The 12,420-nt window shown below is 35.8% G+C and overlaps 8 protein-coding genes across 8 annotated transcripts; 5 read left to right on the top strand and 3 right to left on the bottom strand.

Moving 5' to 3' along the window:
• Positions 1-452: 452 nt before the first annotated feature.
• Positions 453-2,090, top strand: PEP7 (phosphatidylinositol-3-phosphate binding protein; the record flags this gene model as incomplete). Its single annotated transcript, XM_071054181.1, has 1 exon — positions 453-2,090. The coding sequence occupies one exon, from the start codon at positions 453-455 to the stop codon at positions 2,088-2,090; it is 1,638 nt and encodes a 545-aa protein (XP_070910593.1).
• Positions 2,091-2,838: 748 nt separating this feature from the next.
• On the top strand, positions 2,839-3,111 carry TIM11 (F1F0 ATP synthase subunit e; the record flags this gene model as incomplete). Its single annotated transcript, XM_071054180.1, has 1 exon — positions 2,839-3,111. The coding sequence occupies one exon, from the start codon at positions 2,839-2,841 to the stop codon at positions 3,109-3,111; it is 273 nt and encodes a 90-aa protein (XP_070910592.1).
• A 705-nt stretch (positions 3,112-3,816) lies between these two features.
• MRPL35 (mitochondrial 54S ribosomal protein mL38 MRPL35) lies at positions 3,817-4,899 on the bottom strand (the record flags this gene model as incomplete). Its single annotated transcript, XM_071054179.1, has 1 exon — positions 3,817-4,899. One exon carries the CDS (start codon positions 4,897-4,899, stop codon positions 3,817-3,819), a length of 1,083 nt encoding a protein of 360 aa, XP_070910591.1.
• A 466-nt stretch (positions 4,900-5,365) lies between these two features.
• On the bottom strand, positions 5,366-6,508 carry ASP1 (asparaginase ASP1; the record flags this gene model as incomplete). The annotated part of the gene is made up of 1 exon (XM_071054178.1): positions 5,366-6,508. The coding sequence occupies one exon, from the start codon at positions 6,506-6,508 to the stop codon at positions 5,366-5,368; it is 1,143 nt and encodes a 380-aa protein (XP_070910590.1).
• Positions 6,509-7,115: 607 nt separating this feature from the next.
• On the top strand, positions 7,116-7,340 carry DAD4 (Dad4p; the record flags this gene model as incomplete). Its single annotated transcript, XM_071054177.1, has 1 exon — positions 7,116-7,340. The coding sequence occupies one exon, from the start codon at positions 7,116-7,118 to the stop codon at positions 7,338-7,340; it is 225 nt and encodes a 74-aa protein (XP_070910589.1).
• Positions 7,341-8,012: 672 nt separating this feature from the next.
• On the top strand, positions 8,013-10,109 carry SWA2 (auxilin-like protein SWA2; the record flags this gene model as incomplete). The annotated part of the gene is made up of 1 exon (XM_071054176.1): positions 8,013-10,109. The coding sequence occupies one exon, from the start codon at positions 8,013-8,015 to the stop codon at positions 10,107-10,109; it is 2,097 nt and encodes a 698-aa protein (XP_070910588.1).
• Positions 10,110-10,448: 339 nt separating this feature from the next.
• YFT2 (Yft2p) lies at positions 10,449-11,231 on the top strand (the record flags this gene model as incomplete). Its single annotated transcript, XM_071054175.1, has 1 exon — positions 10,449-11,231. The coding sequence occupies one exon, from the start codon at positions 10,449-10,451 to the stop codon at positions 11,229-11,231; it is 783 nt and encodes a 260-aa protein (XP_070910587.1).
• Positions 11,232-11,265: 34 nt separating this feature from the next.
• Positions 11,266-12,372, bottom strand: MCM21 (Mcm21p; the record flags this gene model as incomplete). The annotated part of the gene is made up of 1 exon (XM_071054174.1): positions 11,266-12,372. The coding sequence occupies one exon, from the start codon at positions 12,370-12,372 to the stop codon at positions 11,266-11,268; it is 1,107 nt and encodes a 368-aa protein (XP_070910586.1).
• Between the last annotated feature and the right edge of the window lie 48 nt (positions 12,373-12,420).

The following is a 12,420-nucleotide window of genomic DNA, read 5'->3' as shown; positions in this document are numbered from 1 at the left end:
CTTAGCATTACGTGTATTCTAACAAATATATTTTATTTACTTCTTATAAATAGTGGCCATGGATATTGTTATCATTGTCCATGACTACACTATATGAATTATAGAAGTATCAAATCCCGTGAATTGTGACGTTATGTGAAAAGTGGTTTACCTTAAATTAATAGAAGTGTAGCGACCACTAAGATATCATAAATCCTAACTATTGCAGGTTTATTTAGTAGATTATAACAGCTATAAGGTAATATAATATTTATATTTAGCTTATGTATGGACATTTAAAACCTTAAGAGTTTCATTATATTTCCTAGTGTATGTTGAAAAACGAAACCGAGGGAATTAGCAGGAGTTGAAAGAACGTTTTAGTTTAACATTCTACTATCTGTCAAATTTAAGTGTAGGAGAAGCATTTTACATTGAGAATAAATTGAGTGATAACTAATAAAGGAAATAGGATGCCAAAAGATGACGGTAAATTGTCTCCGATACGTATGACATCGCCACTATCAACTCAAGAAGAAGTGATAGCCACTGCTAATTGTCCTATCTGTTTCATAGAGTGCAAAGGATTAGCAGAATTAAATAAGCATTTGGATAAAGATCATAATTTTGGTCTTAAGAATAACGGCACATCACCTCAGAAGAAGACTAGCAAGGAAGTTGAAAATAGTAATGACAAGAATTCTAAAAAGTCTACAAAAATCAAGTCAAGCCATTGGGATAGGTTTGAGAAAGGTAAGACCAGTTGTTTTGAATGTGGAAAGCTTTTGAATAATAATACCAGTGTGGTCAACTGTGGGCATTGTGGGCACTTATTCTGTCAAAAACATTGTAGTTATGATGTTAAATTGAATAAAAGGGCTCGATATGATGCCCTAAAAGGATTATGGATGAAAGCCTGTCACAATTGCTATATTCAGAGTCCAGGATATAATGATCTTGGTAAATATCATGATAAGACAGAGGAGTTCTCTGAATTGAGATCAAAGAAGTTGGAAGACAGAAATCTCAGATCTCTTCAAATAGAGAGCCGTTTAGTGAGATTGTTGAATGGTATGATCTACATAGCTCGAGAGTACGGCGATAACGCATTGGTTACAATACTCCGAAATAATGATATAAGTAAATTTGAAATAACGGTTGTCCCATGGAAGGATAGTTCGATGATAAAAAATTGCAGCATTTGTACTAGACCATTTGGTTTCCTGAATCTCAGCAGAAAACATCATTGTAGACTTTGTGGAATAGTGATATGTGATAGCGATTATTCTGAGGTAAATGAGATTATAGAGCGCCAGCGTCTTACAACCAGGAAGAAATGTTCTTATCAAATATCGATTGGGAACCTGAGAGAATCTACTGAAGACTTACCTTATGAATTTAAATTGGATCACGATGAGCTTTACCTGAAAGAGATTCCAGTACGGATTTGTTCTATATGTGTCGATGTCATTTTATTGAAAAGAAAGTTCTATCGTGATATCACAAAGCCACTGTCCTTACTACTTCAGAAATATGAGACGCTGACAAACCTCGCCAGCGTTATCCGTAACATATTGCCAAGATTCCAGGAGAGTTTAAAGGGGATTGACGATGATAAAGATAAAAGAATAAGCGCTGTTAGTGATATTAGAAATCTTACCAAACTGCGTGTGAAACTATTGCGATCCTTTTCTAACTATAATGTTTTAACAAAAGAAATTATGGCAATAAAACCGGCAAATATATCAGAGCAGAGAATACAAAAATCAGTACAGATTGAGTCATCCTTCTTCATTAATGAATATATACTACCATTACGGTCACTCCCGGCTGTGTTACAGGGGGATAACTACGACATGAACAAGAACGAACCAGAAGTGAAAAAGCTATCTGATTTGGTATACAACGGATTATCCATCAAGGAGGTTAAAGAGTACAGAGAGGAATTGATGGTCCTAAAAGAACAGATATTTCAAATTGACCAACTTATCCAGTCCTCTAAGAAGCAGAGAAAATTCGATGAGGTTGCAATGTTGACAAACAACTTGAACGACCTAAATAATAGAGTATCGGATCTAGAGTCTAAATTAGGAGAAGAAGGTTTCCAATAACCTTTTTAACCATAGAATAACATTAAAAGTACATATATATATACAATAATAGAAGCATTTGCCATGAAAAGACACTAATTACCAAATAGCTGTAACAAACTTTGCTTATCCAGCATAGTCTTGCAATATATACAATATAAACCGCAAGCTGGAAGACTAACTATCTTGGTAATTGAAATATCGCTTTCACGTGATTACCATTACCCTGATATTGTATGTTGATGTTACCCTGCTATCGAATATGATTGGCTGGAGTATGAATAGTCTCAGAATCAGCCGCACAAGACAATCCATTGCTTTTGCATACGCTGTTGTCCCCACTTTCCTGCGAGTTTTTCTTAGTGGGCTTAATCACACTTTACTTAACGGAATATGGATACGTTCACGGTAAATAGTTCTGCTAAAATACTGAGAACCACCCGCAGAAAGGTAACAGCAATTGGCAGAATGAAAGCAGCTTTGGGTTTTTTTGTCCAATTTGGATAGTTTGGGCCCTGCTTCCCGGGGCCGGGGGGAGTTAGTGGGAAATCACTGTTCAGGTCAATGAAGAATTAATTTTAGTGATTTATTCTATTGGCAATTGAAGTTAGGATACTTATATTATCTATTTAGTTTTATATTTAAAAATTTTTGGTAGTGTATCTTTTATTGTTGGAACAGGAAACAAAGCCAATAAATAGCTAAAGCTGGGGAAGAGCAATATATAATATATCGTTGAGGAAAAAAAAAATTTATAAAAAAATTGAAGATGTCTACTGTTAATGTTCTAAGATACTCTGCGCTAGGTTTGGGTCTATTGGTTGGTTTGAAGACTGATTTAGTGTTGAAGGGTGCTGCAGCCAAGGAGTTGGAAGATAAGGAGTTTTCCAGAAGGGAGCAGTTGATTGCAGAGGCCAAGAAGGAGTATGCTAAACTACATCCAGCTCCAAAGGCTAAGAACACAGCTGAAATTAACTTAGAAGATCCAAATCTAGATTTTGGTGAGGTTATTATCAACGCTGTTAATGCTCTAGAAGCCTAAAATACATCAAAATTTGAAAGAAACAAAAAAAAATAAAACTAAAACATAATACAACAATAATACATTTAATATTCAAGAAGAAGAATTGCCAATAAAAAAAAATAAAACTGTACAAAACAAATATTAACTTAAAATTTGAACAATAAGTAAAGAACTATTAAAATAGAAAGGTAAAAAAAGCATATAGAGTATAATTCAATGGAGAAGAATGGATAAAAAAACGCTTTTGGATTATGACTCTTTTGTCCCCATATAATCATGTACAGTCCTACTAGGTCTCATATTCTTAATAACGTAAACCCAGTATGATATCACAGAGCTGTTTTGGTTTGTTTTTACTAATTCGCCTAATGAGTTGGGTACTGTTTTCTTTGCTTTTTTCTTAATTTTATTTCACTCGAGAGCTTGTAACTACGTAAATCTCGTTGCTTATTGTTCTTCTAGTATATAGTAACACCGACTTTTTTTATCTAGTACTTTAGAATATTTATTCATAATAAAATAACTCATTCATATTAATTTTCCTAATAGTAGGTATGAAATTGTATAAAAGCTTTTAGTGTACTTTCGTTACATAAACCTTTAATATTAGTTTTAAGTATATAACAGGCTATATGTGATGTTAATTCTTTATATTTACATGCGGATAACTTTCTTATCTAAAAGATGATGACTAGAAGTCGATGAAGTAAAGATGAATAGCTTTCATCTCCGAACTCTGCTGAAAACTCTACCTTTTGGTAGGCCATAGAGCTCTCTTATTTTTTCGACATTCAAATCCCATTTGCTTCTCCATACTTGAGCTCCGATTGCATCTAAATCATTTTGTTTGCTAAAGTCTCTGATGTTGAAATTGTGTCTATCTATAGTGTTACTAACCGTCTTAGCAATTGGATTGTTTTGTCTAAATACCCACACTGCATATCTCTGCGTATTAGCGTTTTTTTCTGCAACTGGTGGTAGATAGTCAGCAATGATATTTTCTTCTGAGAATTTCCTTGCATCAACAACATTATCATTATAGTCAACCTTTATATTTACAAGCGCGTAGGATAGTGTGGTTTTGAAAGAGTCCGTTTTTAAATCTGGTTCGTCTGGATTTACTATTAAAATAGTGTATAGCTGGGTTGTTGGATCTACTAGTTCATATTCTTGAATCTTAACCACAGGTGGTAGTGAGGTCACGTTAGAGGAAAGGTATTCACCTGGTTCTACCCATTTATTCACACCTGTGGAGTATGGAAACTTGATATTAACCTCAGCACGTGGAATCAATGTAGGCATAGTATCTGGGATTACGGCTAAACTCTCCAACCTTTGCATCAATAACATTTGTGCATATGACTCCCAGTGTTTTTTTCCTAAATGTCTGTAAACTGGTTGTGAATAATCGATAATAGAGGGATTGTTTTCGATTTTGTCATGGAACTGGAAGTTATATTGTACCTCTGGGTTGTCTAGCTCAGCTTTCGCTAATAAACGTTCAACTTCGGCTTTATTCACACCTTCTGCTTGAGCCTTAGTGTATAGTTTTGCGGCATGATCCTCCAGGTATTTATATCCAATGGAGAAAGCTTCATCAATATTGTCTGGAGATTCGTATTTCAGTCTGTTGGAGCGTCTGCCAATAGTAACTGGTCCATCCTTCAAAGTAGCAGAACCTTCTAAGATATTCTTTTTAACCAATGGATGGTTAATAGCATAGGATTTAGACCTTTGACTGAAATCACTCCATACTTTGGCCCTTTCCGCAACCTTTACACTAGAATGGAAACCTCTTCTGAACATTTTGTACTTCAGAATAGTTGGAATAATAATGATAAAAACTTACCCCTGCTCCTCTTCAATTTATCCAAATCAATTTAGAAAAAGGAAAATTAAAAAGCGTTTATCAATTCTATTGGAAAGCTAGGAGAATTCAGCAATCAAAATAATATGGACAGCAGTTATCTATGTTTGAAGCACAGAAAGTCTCAAATTACAACAATTGTGAAATATATTCAATTCATCATTTTTTGAAGTCACCTTCAAAGTGGAAAAAAAAAAAATAAGACAATGTTATCTTAGAGGCGTGCTTTTTCGTTTACTACGATAAATTATAAATAATAATTATACAAAATGCTAAATTTGATCATCTAATACTCTATCCACTAATTATATTATACAGGAGTATGCAGTGTATTGGATTATGAGAATTTTTATTCTAGCAGGAATGCGGAGGCAGTGAAGAGATGACGGGAGGAGAGCAATTTTATTAGCCACCGTAAACACCGCTGAAAACGTGTCTGATCTCTGGAATTGTATAATTGCTTGCAAGACAAAGTTGTAGGAGTATACGACTCTTTTCTGGATTCAAGTAACCGGACGCAATGATGGTATTATGGGATCCTTCCTTAGATTTTGGTAAATTGGCCACTGGGATCATACCATCCATAGATCTTTTTGAGTAGACTATTGGGACCTCAAGTTGCAGAGCTCTTTGGTTGACATTATCTGGTAATGAGCCCGCACCTAGTGTAGCAAATACGATACCGTCATACTTGTCGGCGACCATATCGATGAATTCTGTTGGGAAAGTTTGGTGGGCATATAGGATACAGACTCGTGGGAAGCAGAAAGTAGTAGTTGGAGACAATGATTCGTCGAACTTCAGTTTAAACTTGTGGCATCCGAGTGGTTTCGTTGGCGGGTAGTAGTAATGTATGTCGTTGTTTACAAAGTTTCCTAGGTAGCCCTGTCTAACGTTGAACGTATCCAAACTGTTAGCGTTTGTCTTTGTGATGTAGTATCCTGAGGAAATCTGGTCATTGAGGGAGACCAGGACACCTCTGCCTCTAGATTTTCTGTCAGCTGCGATGCAGATGGCCTGGTATAGGTTCATGGGACCGTCAGCGGACACACTTGTGGAGGGCCTCATTGAACCTACGAATACGACGGGGACCTCGCCAGTGTCTATCGTGCTCTCTATAAAGAACGCAGTCTCCGACATGGTATCAGTACCATGTGTGATGACGATACCATCGAAGCTCTGTAGCGATTCAGAGACACCTTTGTATATTTTAAACAGTACAGACTCGTCTATGTCCTTAGAATCCACGTTACACAACTGCTCGTACTCAATCTCACAGATACCCGATATGTCTGGAATTGCGGTCAACATGTCCTGTATAGTCAAGTCCACATGGTAACCTGCAGTTGCCGAGGCATCGGACCCCTTCGAGGCTATGGTCCCACCAGTACCCAGTACTTTTATGCGTGGCAGTGCCCTGGGCACAGACCCCATTGGCGTAGCTGTATTGTTCAATCGAACCACATCAACAGCAGAACTACTCAATGCAAATTGAGAGTTCTCAATATCGGGACATATAGTAGTAATCTCCACAGTATCATTCACCATCTCTTCCTTTTAATATTACTTTGTTAATGTCTATTACTTATACAAGAAAAAGAAAGGAAAGAGAACAAATGATAACATATATTGATGTGATGAGCTATATTTTATATTGTGCTATATAGGTGATATAATAACAGCACCCGATTACGATTTACTGTGAAAGACTCGTAGTAGTACGTGTAAACAGTTAACCGAAGGAACGAGAAAATTTTTTTTTAGAACAAGCCCTCCACCACCAAAACATTAAAATATGAGATTCTTTATCAATGCAGCCGGTGTGTTTCGAACGGGAAACTTGTTTTTTTATTATTTTTTTAATTATTTTTTTTGGGGAAAAACGATTCGGTGATCGAGAATTGAACTGATGCTATCACGTGACATCACTAAAAAAAAAAGTTTCGCGTTGAGTTGCCAAAAGAGCAGGAGCAGAAACGGGGCCATTGGGTTTGAGAGGTTGAATGGGCGGTTAATTATTTGTATACCACTTATATGTTCTTTTTTATATATATGATATTTAAACAGGATCAACAATATATATTGTTGATTATAATAACGGGGCTGTTTTTATAATACTTGAAAGACTGAGTTAAGAAAAGAAAGAAAAAAAGCAATGGCTGTTGAGAATCCATATGAAGAAGTTCAGGCGAATGTACTATCTCGTATTATTGGGAATGTCGAGAAACTTAATCAGAGCGTAAAGACACTTAACCAGGAGCTTGAGAGTGTTAATGAAAAGAACAAGAATTTGGAAGTCATGGGCAAAATCTGTGAGAACTACCACAACAGTGTGCAATTCAACTTGGAAGCAACGGGTACAAAGAAACCTCCACTGTAATAAAGATACTAAATGGTCACACTATTAAAGAGAAGACAAAAAAAAAAATAAGTAACCAATAATCATGATTATGGGATTTCTAGATGAGCATCTCTCTCCACTAACAACTACCCTCAATTAGTCACGTGGAGATACTGTACATAATGATGTCACGTGATGCCCTCTTATAATTTTTGTTTTCTATATGTGCGTGTTATTGTTAAGCAGCTGTTATCCTTCTAAGCAATTACTCTTAGGCATGGACGAAAAATTCGAAGTTAATAATTTCTGTAGCCATGGGTGTGTATGTCAAGTGGCTTCGAGAGGAGGCCGATCACACAGATCGCAGAAGCAACTGCAGTGGGAGATTTCCTTACATTTTATTTTAATCTATTTTTTTTTTTTAATATCTGAAATTGTCTTACGCTTTTTTCAAGGACTTTTTTTTATCGAAGGTTTTAGATATTCTAAGGGTAGAAGAGAAGGAACCAAGACACGTATACTTCAACTTCATTATTTTGTTTACAAGTTTTTATTTTGGCTGTGTAAATAATCTTGACAAAAAAAAACTAAAAAATACAAACGAAATATATTGTTCTGGTGAATATTACAAATCATCATATATCTAATTAGCTGGCAAATTATCGAAATCGCATAGTTGAACATTCGCATTTTTCATTATAATTAAAAAAGATGTCTGATCCATTTGGACACTTACTTACATCGTTGAAAGAAGGGAACCCACCAAGTAGAAGCCCATCAGTAAAACTGACAAACGAGTCCTTGAGCTCAGTTACGCCTCAAACTCACATTCAAACACAGAACGCTCAGCAACATCCACAGAAGAAGAAACTTATCCCTTTACATGAAGATTCTCTAATTGCTGGTAGTTCTCAGTCAGCTACTATACATGATGACTTCGATGACTTGTTCGGATCAATACCTCAAAAAGATAGTCCTGCCCCAGGCAACCAAGAACTGAATCAAAATGAAAATAAAGTTCAAGATGTCTTTGATGTTTTTGAAAATGGGTTCAATAGTCACAATAAAATTAATAATCTAAAACCCGATAACTATCAATCTGTACATAATAGTGAGTTGGATACTGCACCTAAACCTAAAACATCAGATATTGGGCAGAAAGAAGTTGTTGTAGATGAAGTTAAGGATATGGAAATTGCCAAATTGATGTCAATTGGACTGTCTATAGAAAAAGCGAATAAATACTACAATAGTGGTATCCTTTATGAGGATGTTGTCCAAAGAAGGCGCGCCAAGCAGCGGACTCCTAGATCGCCAAGGAGCCATGCACCACAGGAAGATGCTGAAGAAGTTGAAGTACGGAAATTATTTGATAAAGCTATAACTAACTCGCAACGACAAAATTCCGACTCATTATCATCATGGGCTTCTGGGCTTCTTAGTAAAGGTAAAGATATTGTAAATCAACTAAGCACTTATCCAGAGGAAGAAAATGCTCGAATGCGGAAATTCAGTTCACCCAGAAGAGAATCCTCACTAGATTTCTCAGATTCTAATGAATCGTTAACATCATCTAGAATAAATTCGCCTATGAGAAAGATATCACCGAGGGCTTCACTACAACGACCCACTATGCTTTCAGGCGCAAGCTCTAGAAGTAACGTACAACAAGAATGGAATAAGACAAGAGTACAACATGATAGTCCATCTCCTGGACTAATATCGCCAAGGAGTGGTAACCAATCCGATATTAGTTTGTCTACTAATCAATCGAGTGAAGATCACGGTACTCAGGAAGCAACTCTTCTTGACTTTGATAATGATGAAAAGAACTCATCAGAAGTGCCTGTGAGCTTAACTTCTTCTTCTTCCATTCAATTGTCAAATGTTGCTATATCTGAGATTGAGCTATCTGGTTATAATGAGTTTAGAACCAGGGCAACCGAGTACTTCCAGAAAGGTGACTATTCAGGCGCGGTTCAAGAGTACGAAAAATCCCTTAATACTCTTCCTTCAAACCATCCACTCAGGGTCATTGCCTATTCGAACATTATAGCATCTAGGATTAAAATAGGTGAACACTCTAAGTCGATATCAGATGCCAATAGTGCATTAGAACTATTCCCTGCAGACAAATCTCAATGGAAGGGTACGATACAAAATAGTAATCCTACCAGAAGTTATCAAGACATATGGCCTAAAATTGTTCTTAGACTTGCGGAGTCCTACGAGGCTATTGAGAAATATAAAATGGCACTGGAAACATATCAGAGTTTATTAGAGAGTAATGTATTTAATGATAAGATAATAGCAGGTAAGAGAAGGTGTCAACATGCGTTGGGATTAGATTCCAAACCGCCAAAGGCTCTAAACGGCAACATAAAGAAAGATAACACTCCAAAAACTGCACCAAAGAAACAAGAACCTAGTGGTGCTAAGCCATCAGAGAATACTGAACGTGTTAAACGCGAAAACGAACGTCTTGCCAAACTAGAGGATGAAAAGGTGGCATTATACGATCAAGTAGACTCCAAGATCTCTGCTTGGGTTGACAGTAAAGAAGATGATATTAGGTTTTTACTGTCTAATTTACAGAATGTGTTGACATGGTGTGAATGGAAACCAGTTTCTTCCGCTGATTTAGTCATGCCAAAGAAAGTTAAAGTCACATACATGAAAGCAGTAGCTAGAACTCATCCAGACAAAATCCAATCATCACTTGAACTAGAAAACCAGATGATAGCGGAACGTGTTTTCAGTCTTCTAAGTAAGGCCTGGGAAAAGTTCAGAGAATCAAATGATATCTAGAAATAAATATACACTAGAAACAATTATTAAGCATTTATAGAATGATAACATAATATATATTATGATATATTTAACCTCTCAGACTAAATAAACAGCTAGCTACTCCATATTTTACGGTACCATACATACAAGGTATTGAGGATTTTACCCGGATATTTGTTTAAATGGACGCGATGGGATGAAGAGGTTAAACTGAAGAGCCATATTTACTAGTAAATCTTATTAGTCATCTGCAAGAGTATAAAGTAAGGTCCTCTACAATTTAAACCTTCGCAATATTGTCGAAAGAGATATATTTCAGACTTATAAAGGAATTGCCTCAAACTTTGCCAATGTGCTATGTTCATTCCAACTCCGAAGCAGGTTGGTATAATATATCCGATTGAATTGATAGTTGGTTGTTTTATCTCCTTTCTTATATCTTCGGAGACAAAAGAATATCATACAAAGAACTATTATTTATTGAGATCCGGGAATATCTTTAACAAGGTATTTGCTTATAATGGTAATCTTATATGGCTGCTTTTATTTATATGCATAGCGCTGATACAATATCAACTTCGAACGAATGAAGATCCCCTACTTCCTGCAGAAAGAAGAGTGCTTACAGTAACTAGAAAACATAAGCTACAGATAGTGAAAGAATATTTCGCGAAGTTCATAATAAAACTATTTCTCTTGGATTTGGTGTTCCTCTTTATAGATGGGGTGTTTTTACTTACAGGAGGTTCTTGTACAGTTCCAAATAGATCTATTTCGGCGGAGAAGTGTAAAAAGCTGGGTGGCAGGTGGAATGGAGGATTTGATATAAGTGGCCACTTTTGCTTTTTGATTAACATCAGCATGATACTTTGGCTAGAATTGTCATCAATAGGTGATTATCTAAAAGCTCAAACTGGTGTAAATACTTTTAAGCGTGTTCATTCATATTTGATATCAGTTATCCTTGCAGTATTATGCATTTGGGCTTCTCTTCTACTAGTCACATCAATATACTATCACACATTGCCTGAAAAGATTATAGGCTGTTGCCTTGGTTATTTGTGTCCTATTGTCATGTACTATTTAATACCAGCAAATGATGATTTAAAGAAATTCTTCTATGCATATACTGACCGATGAGACTAAGGAAACTTTAGATAAATTTTAAGTATAACTACTGCATAGCCTCGAAGTCTATCCCTTCAAGCTTCTTTCCTAATTCATCCAATGGACCATGCAGTAGTATTTCAATAGATGTTTTTAACTCACTTGGAATATAATTATTCTTTAAAGTGCAAGATAAAATAGAACTCTCCTTTAATATAAGTTCAAACTTGAAGTGACTCTTTGAAAATGATACAATTGTGGCCTGAAGATCCATATCCAATTTTTCTATTAACTTATCTTCTTCGAGTTGTAAAAGAATTTGAGAACGCAGGCTCAATTGAATAAGTAAGATATTAATCTGCTTTGCGAATATATATATATCGTCATAGTTTGTGATGATCCCACCGTTTGTATCTTTGTATATTCCTTCAACATCTATGTAATTTGGTATAGTATATTTGAACAGGTTCCACTTGTTGGATTTAGAATCATTTTTTAATAAAATATAGTGTGGTTTCTCAAACTTTGAGTTAAATTGATTGAAGATATCGAATCTTATCCCTATCATATTTCTTTTTACCTCAAATATTTTCCTATCCTTGTCGTATTCTAGATCATTAGGATCTACCACTGGAAAATAACTTATACCAAACATCCTGTAAATATTTTCGTGCAATATAGGCTCTAGAATTTCTCTACCTGGCTGATTACTAGTACTAGGTTTAATCTTTTGTTTTCTCTTTGAAGGTGAAATCAATATTTCTGTATCAATGAGGTCACTTACTCCATTGTCAAACAATTTGTGCTGTACCAAAGGCTGGGTATTTAAAACCCATTCATGTTCGGGCAAGTCGTTTAAGTTTTTCGATGGAGAAGTTTTAGCCTTCTTTCTCGGAGTCTGCGGTTTAGATGTATCTTCAACAACTTCAACTGACCTCTCTGCCTCATATCCTAATAGAAGCTCACGTAGCTCTGGGTTTGCATTAAACAGTTCATGAAATTCATCCAGCCTTTCATCATTATTATCCCACCTCACAAACCGTTCTGGATGCTTCAATTGCGCCCGCAATTGAGCTGATTTCTCCTTTAACTTTCTCACCTCCGCATTAAGAGCCTCTATATCTTGTTCCAGTTCCTCAACGGTATTTGACTCCATAATACTGTGCGACTCCATGTCCGAAAGTTAGTATAAAAGACTGAATCGTAGTGTAATGTTAAGTCG

The sequence above is a fragment of the Nakaseomyces bracarensis genome (genome assembly GCF_045282275.1).
Source record: "Nakaseomyces bracarensis strain CBM3 chromosome Unknown Scaff12_0, whole genome shotgun sequence".
Lineage (NCBI taxonomy): Eukaryota > Fungi > Ascomycota > Saccharomycetes > Saccharomycetales > Saccharomycetaceae > Nakaseomyces > Nakaseomyces bracarensis.
The sequence above is the reverse complement of the archived record's forward strand: the minus strand, read 5'-3'. Positions and strand labels throughout refer to the sequence as shown.